Genomic DNA, 12,953 nt, shown 5'->3' with positions numbered 1-12,953 from the left:
ATTTTATCTTTCTGATTAGAAGTAGATAGTTTTTTTTTGTAGTATTGAAATATATTGTAGTTATTGTAGTTTTTGTTGCAAATAAAGGTGTATATTTTGTTAATGTTGTATTATTTTTATTTATCAAAGAAATTTTATTTTTTTGCACATATAACTCCACTGTTGCTACAAAATCTTTCCAATAATAAAAGGGTACTTACCAATCATTGTCCAAAAGTTCCTTTTAATGAATATGATGAAATGGAACTTGAAATGCTTCTTTGCACTTTTAAGTCATTACATGCTTAGAAGAACTTATAATGTTACTAACAAACCCATGTTGCTTTACTTAAAATGATATTGAAATTGATAATTTTGGACAATTTTATTTGGTAAAACGTAAAAAATTATTATAGGTATTCACAAATGGTCTACTTAAGAAGTATATACACGGAATTGTTACAATAACAGACAGTCTTACATGCATTAGTGCTTACATATAAATATATAAAATATTCTATATAAAAATAACATCCAGTACTAACACTTGGCAAGAAATCTTAATGTCGTTTGCTACTGCAGTATTTCTTGCTAATTTAAGTACAACTACGGATGTTGCTAACAAATTTTATAAACTGCTAGGAAAATAAATACATATATATTTGGTTTGCCTTTGATGCCTCTTTCATATATGCATTTTGTTCCATGTTTATTCCTTTCTCGAATCAGTTAAGTAGGTACTACTTATCTCGTATCACATACCCACGCATTAAGCGTAGTAGGATTAACAATAACAAATGATTGTACTTATTTTCGGAAAGAAGGTCAAAAATGTGAAAAAGTTTGCGGTTAATTAATATCACTTCTAACGCTTATATAATTTTCTATATTACTCTAAAAATATACAGACAAAAGGTGAGGCGTTATAACGAATGTCTACTTATTTTTATTTGGCATCTCCTAAAATTAAACATTGACGGCTTTATGGGGGGCGGCATTATCACTGTTATTCTTACTTTTATCCTGTTTTTCCGATCCACTTTGCCATCCTGAATCCATTGTTCCGTCACTATGTGATCCCTGTCCTTGCATTTCTTCTTCTTCAGTACTGTTTGCTTCTCCATACAAAAGTCCCACAGGATTAGCACCCAAGTTTTGAATAAGTGTTGAAATATTGGATCCAATTCGTCTATTGGGAGATTGATTTAGATTGAGGGTTTTGGGTGGAATGTTTTTTTGACTTGGAGATCCACATTTGGGTGAATTATAGTTCACGTTACTGGGATTATTGAAATTAGGATTCCCAAAATTATTATTGTGATAAGATTGGTTAAAATTATGAAGACCAGATATTGTGTTTGTTAAGTTACTAAAGTTCAAAGAAGATCCACAATTCTCGGAGAAATTGTGGCAGTATTTCTGATTTTCATTTTCGTGAATTACTTCATATTGTGCATCTGGAGCCAGGAAGTGATTGGTGCTGGAATTCGAAAAAGTCCGATGGCGACCAAGCTGTTCTGTTCCAGAACTATCAGGAAAATATCCCAGACAGCAGTCCGCTTTCGGGTAGTTTGGTGTGCTTGGTGAAACAGCATCATCCGTTGTTTCTGTCAAAGGTGTTTGTACACTACTACAAAGACTGTTCTGAGATAAATCTTTCGGTAGAAGCATGTGAGAATCGGGTGGTACTTCTGACATTATGATTTCGTCCCCATCCGGCAATGGGAAAGGTAAGCGACTTCTTGTCGACATTTGTCGTTTTCCTAATTTCTGTGCTAAATATTCTTCATCTTCTGTCACTGTCGAAGAAGAGATGTTTTCGTGAAATTTGTGTAGAGCTTCATCGCTGGGATCGAAATCTTTTTCTTTATGATGCTGTTTGGAACCAACTTTCAAAGAACACAGGCGAGGTTTCTGCGTTGCCACTGCTTCATCATAAAGTGAGGAATCTTGTCCGTCGTTCTTCACTGATATATTACAACAGCTACTTACATCAGCAAAATATACTTCGGATTCCGTTGGTTCAGTTTTTGTGGGAGTTCCTTCTTGGTTTTGAAAAGCCGCATTTTCAACACCCTGTAATCGGGGAAGAAACCTGCATTGTTGATTCCCCTCGTTATTATTTTGTTTATGAATATCCTTTAACTCATCGTTATGCTTGTGATCTTCTTCTTCGAGGTAATTTTTGCAATTCTGATTAAAGACGTTTTGAACGCTGGCTCTTGAGTTTACTGGTGGTTGCGAAACGGATTTAACCGATGAGATTTCAGCACGTTTTTTAATCTTCCGAACTGGTAACGTGTGTGAAATACGATCAACGCAGCTAGAGGTATCCGTGCTTTCACTATTTTCATTCGGTGGATGAATTTCAGTGTCTGCTGTGTTTTCGTAGTTATCTTTATTTTGATTTTGGGCTCGTCCGCGAACTTGAGAACTTTGGGTTTGGTTTTCTTGACTCATTTGGCAAAGTGGATTATGCGGATGTGGATGATGAAGATGATGATGACTAAACAGAAAAGGAAACGTAAATTTAATAACTCATTTACCAAATCAATTTTAACATTTGCTAATACCGAGCTGGAGAATGGAATGGTCTCCTGGCCGGTGAATTTGGATTCGAATAAGGTGGTGGAGGACCCCAAATATATACACCGCCCACTGGTCGATTATCTAATACACTATAAGAACCTCCACTGGATCCTGACACAGGCTCATTATTTTGACCAGAATCCCTTTCATTTCTGTTACTAAATCCGTACTGACTATCTGAACTGCTGATTACCCCTTGGTACGTTGATGAATTATCCCTGATCAATACAAAAATTTAAAGGTGAAATGAGATGAAAGCTAAAGACAATTAACCAACCGTGGATTGTCGTTCATGTTTTGTTGATTAGTATTTCCTCTACTCCACGGCAATCGTCTCCAATTCCAACCTCCACCAGATCTCTCTCTACCATTCTCGCCAATTTCATGCCCCTCTTCTCCTGGATTAGGGGAGTAAAAGTTACCCACCCTTCCAGGAGTCCAGAATCTACAGAGAAAAGAAACACAGATAATGTAAAAAATTTTCAAAATTATTTTAACATCAAAAAGTTAACAATAACTACCGAGCACAATCAACAATAACTATATTAAGTACCTAGATACCTATCAAAAGGATGATGAGAGTCCCAAGGATAGATTTGTGGTCCGGCAGGAACTGGAGGATATCTACATTCTTCACAGCAACTGCAGTATGTTGATGGTGGCATTGGTGGTCCTCTAATTGAATTGTGGGCGCTCGCTGGTGTCCCAGTGTGTTGTTGATAAAGGGAACGACATCTCAGTTCCAATTGCTCCCAATACATTTTCTTTTTTTCGTGACTACATAAACAAAAAGAATTAAAGTAGAACGAAAAAAAGAATTTATTGTATTACCTTAAAAGTTGATAAACGAGCATACAGGAAAATATGCAAACAAGGATTCCACTAACAGAAAGACCAAACATGGCACGAAGACAGGAATACAAAGCTCCATGGATAACTTCACAATCGGGAGTCGAATCGAAAACGAATCTCATTCCTTTAACAAGTGTAAGCTGATAGGGAACATCTTAACTACTTTGACGTTTATATTTCTATCTAAGTATTTTTTTGATAACTAGTATGAAATTCCTGTTTAAACAAGGAGAGGGGATCGAAGGGGTCGTATTATTCCTCAAAAATTAATAAATCACACTAAATATAAGGAATTCTGATACTTGATTATTAAGTAACAAAATAACATAAAAATGTTTAAATGAGCAGGTTTTAAACTTAAATTGAATCTGGATGAAGAATGTGTTTTATTAAGAAATATATTATTGGAAGCTAAAACTGGAATTTTTCTACAAAAATTTTGTATGAATTCCTTTGAAAACATGCTGTAGATATGCGTAATTGATGCGAAGAATTATTTTTTAATTATTTGGAGTGTTAAAATGATGAAGTCTTTTAAAGGAGCACCTTTTACAAAATACGATTTCACGTTACAAATTTTTCAGTATTTCATCTAAAAAACGTTTTAGATTCAACTGTACTGCCGAAAAAATTATAAATAAAGATACTTTCTGGACTAATTAATTGAGAGGGGAGCAGGGGCGGCCTTAGCCATTGGAAGCCTCCAGGCGAGTAAATTTTTGCGAGACCCTTGTGAAATTAGTTTTAATGATGATACTTGACCAGAAATTCAGTTATTCATAAATAAATTTAGAGTTTTAAAATTGTTTATTGAATAAACACAAAGACAGCAAATTTGCGGATTTTTTAAAGACTTAAGAAATTCAAATAAACATTAGTAGTAGGTACTATTACTACGTAATATTTTTATAATTAGATTGTGGTGCAGGGCGCGAGATCCCGGGCAGTTGTCCTGCTCGCCGGCCCCAAAGGCCGCCCCTGGAGGGGAGAGTCCAAGATTTTGAGAAAGGGTTCACAAAAATTTCTGCCCCTTTTACTAATTTGGTTTTTCTGAACTTGAAGAGGAGGAGTTCAATCAACCCCCCAACCCTTTTAGATCAATCAGTGATTGAGTATTTATTTGTACCTTCGTCGGTAGTTGCATGAGCTTCAAGCAAGACGGAATAACAAGTGCATGTGCGTGTTTTCTGTGTGTAAACGCACTCCCTGAGTGTCTGCAAACGGTTCATGTGGATGACCGTTGTTGTTATGGTGACCAAGACGCAGGTGAGCGCGCACACGAGGCAACAAAGGCCGCAGACCTTAATCTGAAATATGAGGCGTCGTTAATGTCTCCAACAAGGTGGCAACATATGGTTTATTAAACATGAATTTTATCTGTTTTACCAAGTAGCTGTAGCGATTTTTTCTCCTCGCCAGACTCATTACGCAAAGGCCGGTCAGGATCAACTGGAAAGAAAAAGAATTCGGACAGGATTTCAATTAAGGCCTTTTACTGCTTCGTAAAATGTAATACAGCAGACCATTAATGATCTAATTAGAATCTAAATAATTAATCATTCTTTTGCGTCCAATAAAAAGATAATAAGTACCATTTAAAATGCAATACTTAAAACATTAACGATAAAATCGAAATATCATACATTTTAGAAAATACTACAAATGGCGCAGTAAACGCCATCTGTAGCACGATGCTACATTTTAGGATTACGTATGCTCCAACAAGGTCCATTTAAATATATGGATATCTACTTGCTTAAACGAATCCCGGCGTAGATAACCTCAACGTGATAGGCACGTTACCATAATCGAATAAAATAATTCGAAGTGGTCTGTATTCTGTCGAAACTGCCAGACGAGGATCGCGATTTCGATCTTTTTGGATCTCATTAGCGCGTCGCGGGCAGCTCCGACAGATGACGTTTACTGCGCCATTTGTAGTATTTTCTAAAACGCACTGTTAAGACAGCAGGTAATAGTTGGCAAGTGTTCTGTCGGAGCTGCCTGCGATGTGCTGATGAGATCCAAAAAGATCGAAATCGCTATCCGCGTCTGACAGTTTCGACAGAATACAGACCATTTCGAATTATTTTTGTTTAAGTGTTTTTTTTTTAATTCATATGGATTACTTTTTTTAAAGACTTCCATTATGGTCCCTTACGTGTATAGTACAACCCTAACTGCATAAAAAACTTCAAAAATTTAAACAAGAACGTAGGCAGGAGAAAGTTCTAAATAAGTTTAATGAAAACGCTGTTATCGCCAAAAGGTTTGTTTATTAAAATTGTTTGTTGGCAAGATCAAAAACGTACTTAGAGATAATATTTGTTATTGACAGTTAACTTCATTTAAGCTAATTATATGATAAAGTTTTCAATGTTCTACGCATATCTTAAAGGATATGCGTGGGTACTCCACTTTTATTAATTGAACCAAAAAGGACATTGAAAGTTCAGCTCTCATTGTTGTTAAAGTTGACAGTCAATTCATCAAACTGTCGATCTCATGTATACAATATACAAGTGTAGAAAGAATATTGGGCTTACCCACGCATTTTTTGTATAATCGTAGAACAATTTTTTATAGCAAAATAAAAATGTGACTTTTGTTTTTTAGAGGCTTTTTGAAATACGAATTAAAAACGGTTTTTCTTTCATTTTCATAGAACTACTTTCACTGATAAATAGTTAGATACACGGATATGATATTGGAATATTCAATTTTATAGGTGAAGATGTAAAAGTTACAAGTACATATTTTTTCTTGTTTATAATAGCGAATGCGTAAATACTAAATTAGAATATTGAGAAGGCCGATTACTAAGACTTTTCCACATAATCTTAGATTAATTATTCACCGAATATAGAAGTTACACATTTCATTGTTTTTGGTGAATGTGTGGAAATTAGTTTTTCAACCACGTCTCCTACTTCTCCGAAAGCTTTCCTAAACTAATTAAACTCTAAAAATATTTTGAACAAAGCGTAACAGCACTCAAAAGCTTTAGATTGCATTTATTGTATATACTGCACATTACTGCTGTAGTACCTGGTTATAACATCACCCAAGGGATCTTGGATATTTGGACGCAATAACCGAGTGTCGTTATTAACGGTAGAGTTTGCACGGCATGAATTTAAAAGGCAAACTGAACAATTTCGGAACAAACATTTTGAACCAACTATGTCATTCACATGGTAATCGCAATAAATGCAAACGGATGCAATAGGGGGTGAGTTTGTTCTTATTACCGATATTTATAGCGGTGGGACTAATAGAAAAATTGACGAGTTATCATTTACAACTTACAATCAATATTACTTAATCAACAAATTTAATCAAAACTTTCAGTAGTGCAACATTTGTGAAACATATTGATAATTGTCTGTAAAAGTAGAATAAAACACAAACTCTGTTTCACCAGTTTTATTAATCAACAACTCGATAATACTGTTTCGATCTTTCGATCACTATTAAGAGTAGGTACCAAACTATCGATCCAAGCAATATTGCCCAGTTGTCGATTAATGTTATTGATGAAACTGCATTTGTGATTTATTCGACTTTTACAACTTTTTGACAATTTTAAATACTTAGATATTTAATTTGAATAAAACTCACCATGGTAGCAGGTACAAATGTAGGAATGGTTTCAAAATATCCTAACGTAGAAGTATACGACCTTAAAAGGAAGTAAACAGCTAAAAATAACGCTCCTAAGATTGTAGCAATCCCTCCGCAAGCGCAGCAACAGAATACGTATTTTCTTATACCACCTCCGCTTGGATTTGCTGAAATATATATTTTTTATTAATATTATAACGTTAGAAAATGAACAATTATTAGTTTAATAACGAAATAATATAATAAGCACTTTAAATCATTGGGTATTTACAGGGGAATTTGTTTAAAGTAACGGCTTTTTATTATAGAAGCGAAATTTAGAAGATGATGTTTAAATTGAGTAGTTGTAGAATATTCAAATTTATCAGTTGATCTCAAAAGTGTTTTCATAACTTACATATTATTTTTGATCCAATATTGTAGGATAAGTTAAAACAACATTAATTTTAATAATTATCAAAAATTAATGTGAAACCAATTTAATTTCCTTCTACTACAAACTACCTCAAGTTAGTAAGAAAAATTTGTTACTGCTATCACACATTAATGTTTGATAGTTATTAAAACATTAACCGCTACTGGAAGTGGATTAGATTACTGTTCACAAATAGTTAAGAATGTAGGATGTTCTAGCTTAAGGGAAATGCGAAGATTAGCTCAGGATAAGAAAGAGCGGAGGTGCGTGTTCAACCAGTCTTAGGACTGACGACTTTATGATGATGATGGCTAAAATTTAAAAACTTTTTAAAAAGTATTGAAAATAATTATAGTTTATATAGTTATGTATCTACTATTTTTAAGAAATTCAAATAAACATTAGTAGTAGGTACTATTACTACGTAATATTTTTATAATTAGATTGTGGTGCAGGGCGCGAGATCCCGGGCAGTTGTCCTGCTCGCCGGCCCCAAAGGCCGCCCCTGGAGGGGAGAGTCCAAGATTTTGAGAAAGGGTTCACAAAAATTTCTGCCCCTTTTACTAATTTGGTTTTTCTGAACTTGAAGAGGAGGAGTTCAATCAACCCCCCAACCCTTTTAGATCAATCAGTGATTGAGTATTTATTTGTACCTTCGTCGGTAGTTGCATGAGCTTCAAGCAAGACGGAATAACAAGTGCATGTGCGTGTTTTCTGTGTGTAAACGCACTCCCTGAGTGTCTGCAAACGGTTCATGTGGATGACCGTTGTTGTTATGGTGACCAAGACGCAGGTGAGCGCGCACACGAGGCAACAAAGGCCGCAGACCTTAATCTGAAATATGAGGCGTCGTTAATGTCTCCAACAAGGTGGCAACATATGGTTTATTAAACATGAATTTTATCTGTTTTACCAAGTAGCTGTAGCGATTTTTTCTCCTCGCCAGACTCATTACGCAAAGGCCGGTCAGGATCAACTGGAAAGAAAAAGAATTCGGACAGGATTTCAATTAAGGCCTTTTACTGCTTCGTAAAATGTAATACAGCAGACCATTAATGATCTAATTAGAATCTAAATAATTAATCATTCTTTTGCGTCCAATAAAAAGATAATAAGTACCATTTAAAATGCAATACTTAAAACATTAACGATAAAATCGAAATATCATACATTTTAGAAAATACTACAAATGGCGCAGTAAACGCCATCTGTAGCACGATGCTACATTTTAGGATTACGTATGCTCCAACAAGGTCCACTTGTGTGGATATCTACTTGCTGAAAACGAANAATAAAAAATTAATTAACAAAAAAATATTTGATAATAATGATTTATTGTTTTTATACCTTGTGGCAAAGTTAATGGTTGCACTGATGGTGGAGGCATGTGGTACTGAACCACCTGCATCACTGGATAACCATGCATTGTGTAGCAAATTATCCTTAATTAGTTGAACAGTTATTTTATATCACGGATACACTTAATTTTGAATTATCGTTAAAAGTAACAGCCCGGAACAACATTTTCAAATATGTTCCTTACATTAAGTAAGTATTAGCAGAATTTCAATAAACAAATACAATAGAAATTTTTAATACATACGTTTAAAATAAAAATAACAAATTGCTTTTACCTTAACTTAATGTTAATAGTCAATAGAAAAATTATAAAAGAGTTTAAAAGATTTAGCAACAATTAATAATCCAAATTATTTTATCATTATTATAAACATTTATATTAAAATAAATAATGGGTAACTATATACCACGATACACATATTTCTGCGAATTTGATTGACGGATCGCATTTCATTATTAATTTAAATTTTTTACGCGTTTTATAAAAATTTTATTCAAATAACTAACACACTTAACAACCCTGACCAATTAAGTACACTTTCATTAAAAAATCAGGACACAAAAACACAGACTTGACTACCACTGTTTAGACAACATTCTTTTAGTTAGACGTTATATTCATTTTGTGAATGTTGTCGATTGATTGTAAGATAACAGTAAGGGTAACTGTTTAGAAAGCAAATCGCAGAGAGTCTGAAAAAACACTGGCAAATAAATCGGCTGATATAGTAAATGGCACGACGGCGTCTCCATAACGACGCTCTGCGTCTTTCTCTCTAAAAGTCAATATTTCCTTTCCCACCCTGCTCTTGCGTTTCCACTGATCTGTGAATTAATAAACTAAGCACTGGGCACCGATGTGTAAATTTGAATATGATGCAAAAATAAATGACCTTTATAATGCACAAACCTTGATTAGATGCACTTTAGGTAAATGGGATGCAGTATGCGAAAGATTTAATAATTAATAACAACCCACTGATCAATCATACCATACAAAATCTAATAATACTTAAAGGACAGAAGATACCAACAGTTTATTAACTAGGTACCTGCATTATAATTTTTATTTATATCTGAATTAGAATCAGTAAGCACAGTAAAATTAATTTCAATATATCTATGTGTAGACACACTTACGCTCTAACGATAAAAGAAAAACTGAGAAAATGTGAAAGAAAACTAATAACATTAATGAAAAGTTTTTAATTATTTTTCAAAAAAGGTTTNATAGTGGACTAAGTATCTACATTATAACGAAACAATCTTGCATCTGTAAAAAGAAAATAAAATATCAAATTAAAAAATTACTTCAACTGCAATAAAGCACCTTAGTGATTAACTAGGTACCTGCATTATAATTTTTATTTATATCTGAATTAGAATCAGTAAGCACAGTAAAATTAATTTCAATATATCTATGTGTAGACACACTTACGCTCTAACGATAAAAGAAAAACTGAGAAAATGTGAAAGAAAACTAATAACATTAATGAAAAGTTTTTAATTATTTTCCAAAAAAGGTTTTTTCTTCGATTATAAAAGTAAGTATTCAAATTAATATAACATTTAAGGGGTCAAAAATGTGAAAAAGTTTGCGGTTAATTAATATCACTTCTAACGCTTATATAATTTTCTATATTACTCTAAAAATATACAGACAAAAAGTGAGGCGTTATAACGAATGTCTACTTATTTTTATTTGGCATCTCCTAAAATTAAACATTGACGGCTTTATGGGGGGCGGCATTATCACTGTTATTCTTACTTTTATCCTGTTTTTCCGATCCACTTTGCCATCCTGAATCCATTGTTCCGTCACTATGTGATCCCTGTCCTTGCATTTCTTCTTCTTCAGTACTGTTTGCTTCTCCATACAAAAGTCCCACAGGATTAGCACCCAAGTTTTGAATAAGTGTTGAAATATTGGATCCAATTCGTCTATTGGGAGATTGATTTAGATTGAGGGTTTTGGGTGGAATGTTTTTTTGACTTGGAGATCCACATTTGGGTGAATTATAGTTCACGTTACTGGGATTATTGAAATTANCTATCTCACCTTTTCCTTATTAAATTCCATAAAGGCCTCAGTTCTCTTACTAATACCATTTTATTTCTAATCTACGATATTTTATCATAAACGTATAAAACAACCCCCAAACACTACCTCAAATTAATGAGGAAAAATTGTTGCTGTTGTCACACCCCCGCCGGGAATCGAACCCGGGCTCTTTGGCTTTACGCGCCAATGCTCTGACCACTAAGCTACAAGAGATGACAACAGCAACAACGACAAACCGTACTTATTAGGTCACAGATCTGTCGAACTAATGTAACTATATACTGAATATAAATATACATACAATGTAGAAATCATCCCGATTTTTTCCTCATTAATTTGAGGTAATGTTATGGGTAAAAATTGAGAATATTTCATATTAAAACAAACTCACTTCGGGAAGATTTCTACATTGTATGTATAAAACAACATTTCAAATATTTTTAACTTTTTCTTTTCCATTGCATTCATCGTCTAAGTTTTATTCCTTATATATACAGATCCGTACTCGATCAAATATTTTAATAAGCTTTCTTCTACCTTTGCAATGAAATTGAAACAGACTTGTCAATAATCCCATATTATGTCTAATTTTACCATCATTACTTACGTATAACAAATAGTACTTACACTTACCACTGTAGTCTCCGGGTAACGATCGGGAATTAAGGGTTCCCAAACCATCACTTCGAGGCCTGGGTGGCGGTCTTGGAGGTAAAGCCGGTGGCAGAGGAGAAACTTCAATTCTGTCGTCCACTTCAATCTTGTTCTTATTTTGTCCATGTGCAACAACTTCGTGTTTTTCCAAATTACTTTCGTTGTCGCTTTGCAAGTGGCAGTTGCAAGGAGGAGGACTCACTTTTGAGGGTAGGACCTGATTGAGTGAATTGTGAACGTGAACATGGACGGCTTGGTTTATGGCGTTTTGCGAATGACTCGTCGAAAGGGTCGTGTGATGGGGATGGTTGAGAATGTTATGGTGATGACTAGGTTTAACATGGCTGCACTGAATGTTGCAAGGTTTGGGATTTTCTAAAGGACAATTATTCTCTATACACTGACGCGTGTGATTGAAAGATAGCAAAGCGTGTTCACTTGTATCACTCGGATGATAAGCGTTCTCTATACTGGACTGTGGTCCAGGTGACGGAGATGACATAGTGGACTAAGTATCTACATTATAACGAAACAATCTTGCATCTGTAAAAAGAAAATAAAATATCAAATTAAAAAATTACTTCAACTGCAATAAAGCACCTTAGTGGTATACAGTGGAATTCTTTTATTATAGGAAAGTTCGGATATAATAACTCCGGCTATAGTGACCCAAATGATTAATAATAACATCTTCGCTCATTTTTCTGACCCTTCTTATGTATATTGATATTACAATTCATTGTTCTTTCTCATTTTCTGTTAATAAATATATATAATTTGCAGTTGTTTTCTCTATTACACTAAATAACTAACCAAAATAGAAAGTTGTCTATTTTCTAAGACTATGCTTTGTATGACGCCCGCTTAGTATGACGTGTTTGTTATTTCCCTTCGATGTCATTATAAGCGGAGTCTACTGCATTTGTAGACTCATCGTCAGAATAGTCTGTTCAATATAAAGTAAGCGTATTGAGTTAGGGTTGCCATCTCTAAAATTTGGAAACCAGGGCAAGACGCGTGAAAACCCCGGATTTTAGAGTCCAGAACCCGGACATGTCAACAGGTTTTTTTAAACATAGTCAGTGTAACAAAAAACAGTTGAAAATGTCATAAATCACCCTTTTATTTATTTTCAGACCTTAAAATTAAATTTAGTCATTCTTTATCATCATTTTCAATGTACCTAACAAAACAGAATCTTATAAAATAATTCGAAGTGGTCTGTATTCTTATTACTCTTATTACAGTTTGTTACAAATTGTTTTAATAATCAGTTAGATTTCTTTTACGTGTGTGGCGGGCGGCCCAAGACTTTAAATTTTTAAACCAGGACTACAAATGAAGCCCCCCCCCGGACGCTCCCCGGATGCCCTCTAAACTAGGACAAATCCGGGGAAACCCGGACGGATGGCAACCCTA

The 12,953-nt window shown here is 34.3% G+C and overlaps 1 protein-coding gene across 3 annotated transcripts in view; it reads right to left on the bottom strand.

The window, feature by feature from the left end:
• Positions 1–379: 379 nt before the first annotated feature.
• The window catches only part of LOC108738699 (homeobox protein 2), a 25,604-nt gene continuing 13,030 nt past the window's right edge, over positions 380–12,953 (bottom strand). Inside the window, exons 2-10 of one of the 3 annotated variants that reach the window (XM_018472230.1) lie at positions 11,508–12,077; positions 7,042–7,211; positions 4,807–4,869; positions 4,547–4,727; positions 3,400–3,544; positions 3,130–3,345; positions 2,846–3,013; positions 2,553–2,786; positions 380–2,485 (exon numbers count right to left, since the gene is read on the bottom strand). In XM_018472230.1, coding sequence (XP_018327732.1) covers positions 946–2,485; positions 2,553–2,786; positions 2,846–3,013; positions 3,130–3,345; positions 3,400–3,544; positions 4,547–4,727; positions 4,807–4,869; positions 7,042–7,211; positions 11,508–12,036 — 3,246 coding nt within the window. In that variant the 5' untranslated portion in view covers positions 12,037–12,077 and the 3' untranslated portion in view covers positions 380–945. Of the gene's footprint in view, positions 2,486–2,552; positions 2,787–2,845; positions 3,014–3,129; positions 3,346–3,399; positions 3,545–4,546; positions 4,728–4,806; positions 4,870–7,041; positions 7,212–8,806; positions 9,141–11,507; positions 12,078–12,953 lie in introns of those variants that run through there. The other 2 variants (XM_018472232.2, XM_018472231.2) reach the window with 2 other exon arrangements.

Source organism: Agrilus planipennis, unplaced genomic scaffold (assembly GCF_000699045.2).
Source record: "Agrilus planipennis isolate EAB-ADULT unplaced genomic scaffold, Apla_2.0 scaffold36, whole genome shotgun sequence".
In the NCBI taxonomy this organism is placed as follows: Eukaryota; Metazoa; Arthropoda; class Insecta; order Coleoptera; family Buprestidae; genus Agrilus; species Agrilus planipennis.
The sequence above is the reverse complement of the archived record's forward strand: the minus strand, read 5'-3'. Positions and strand labels throughout refer to the sequence as shown.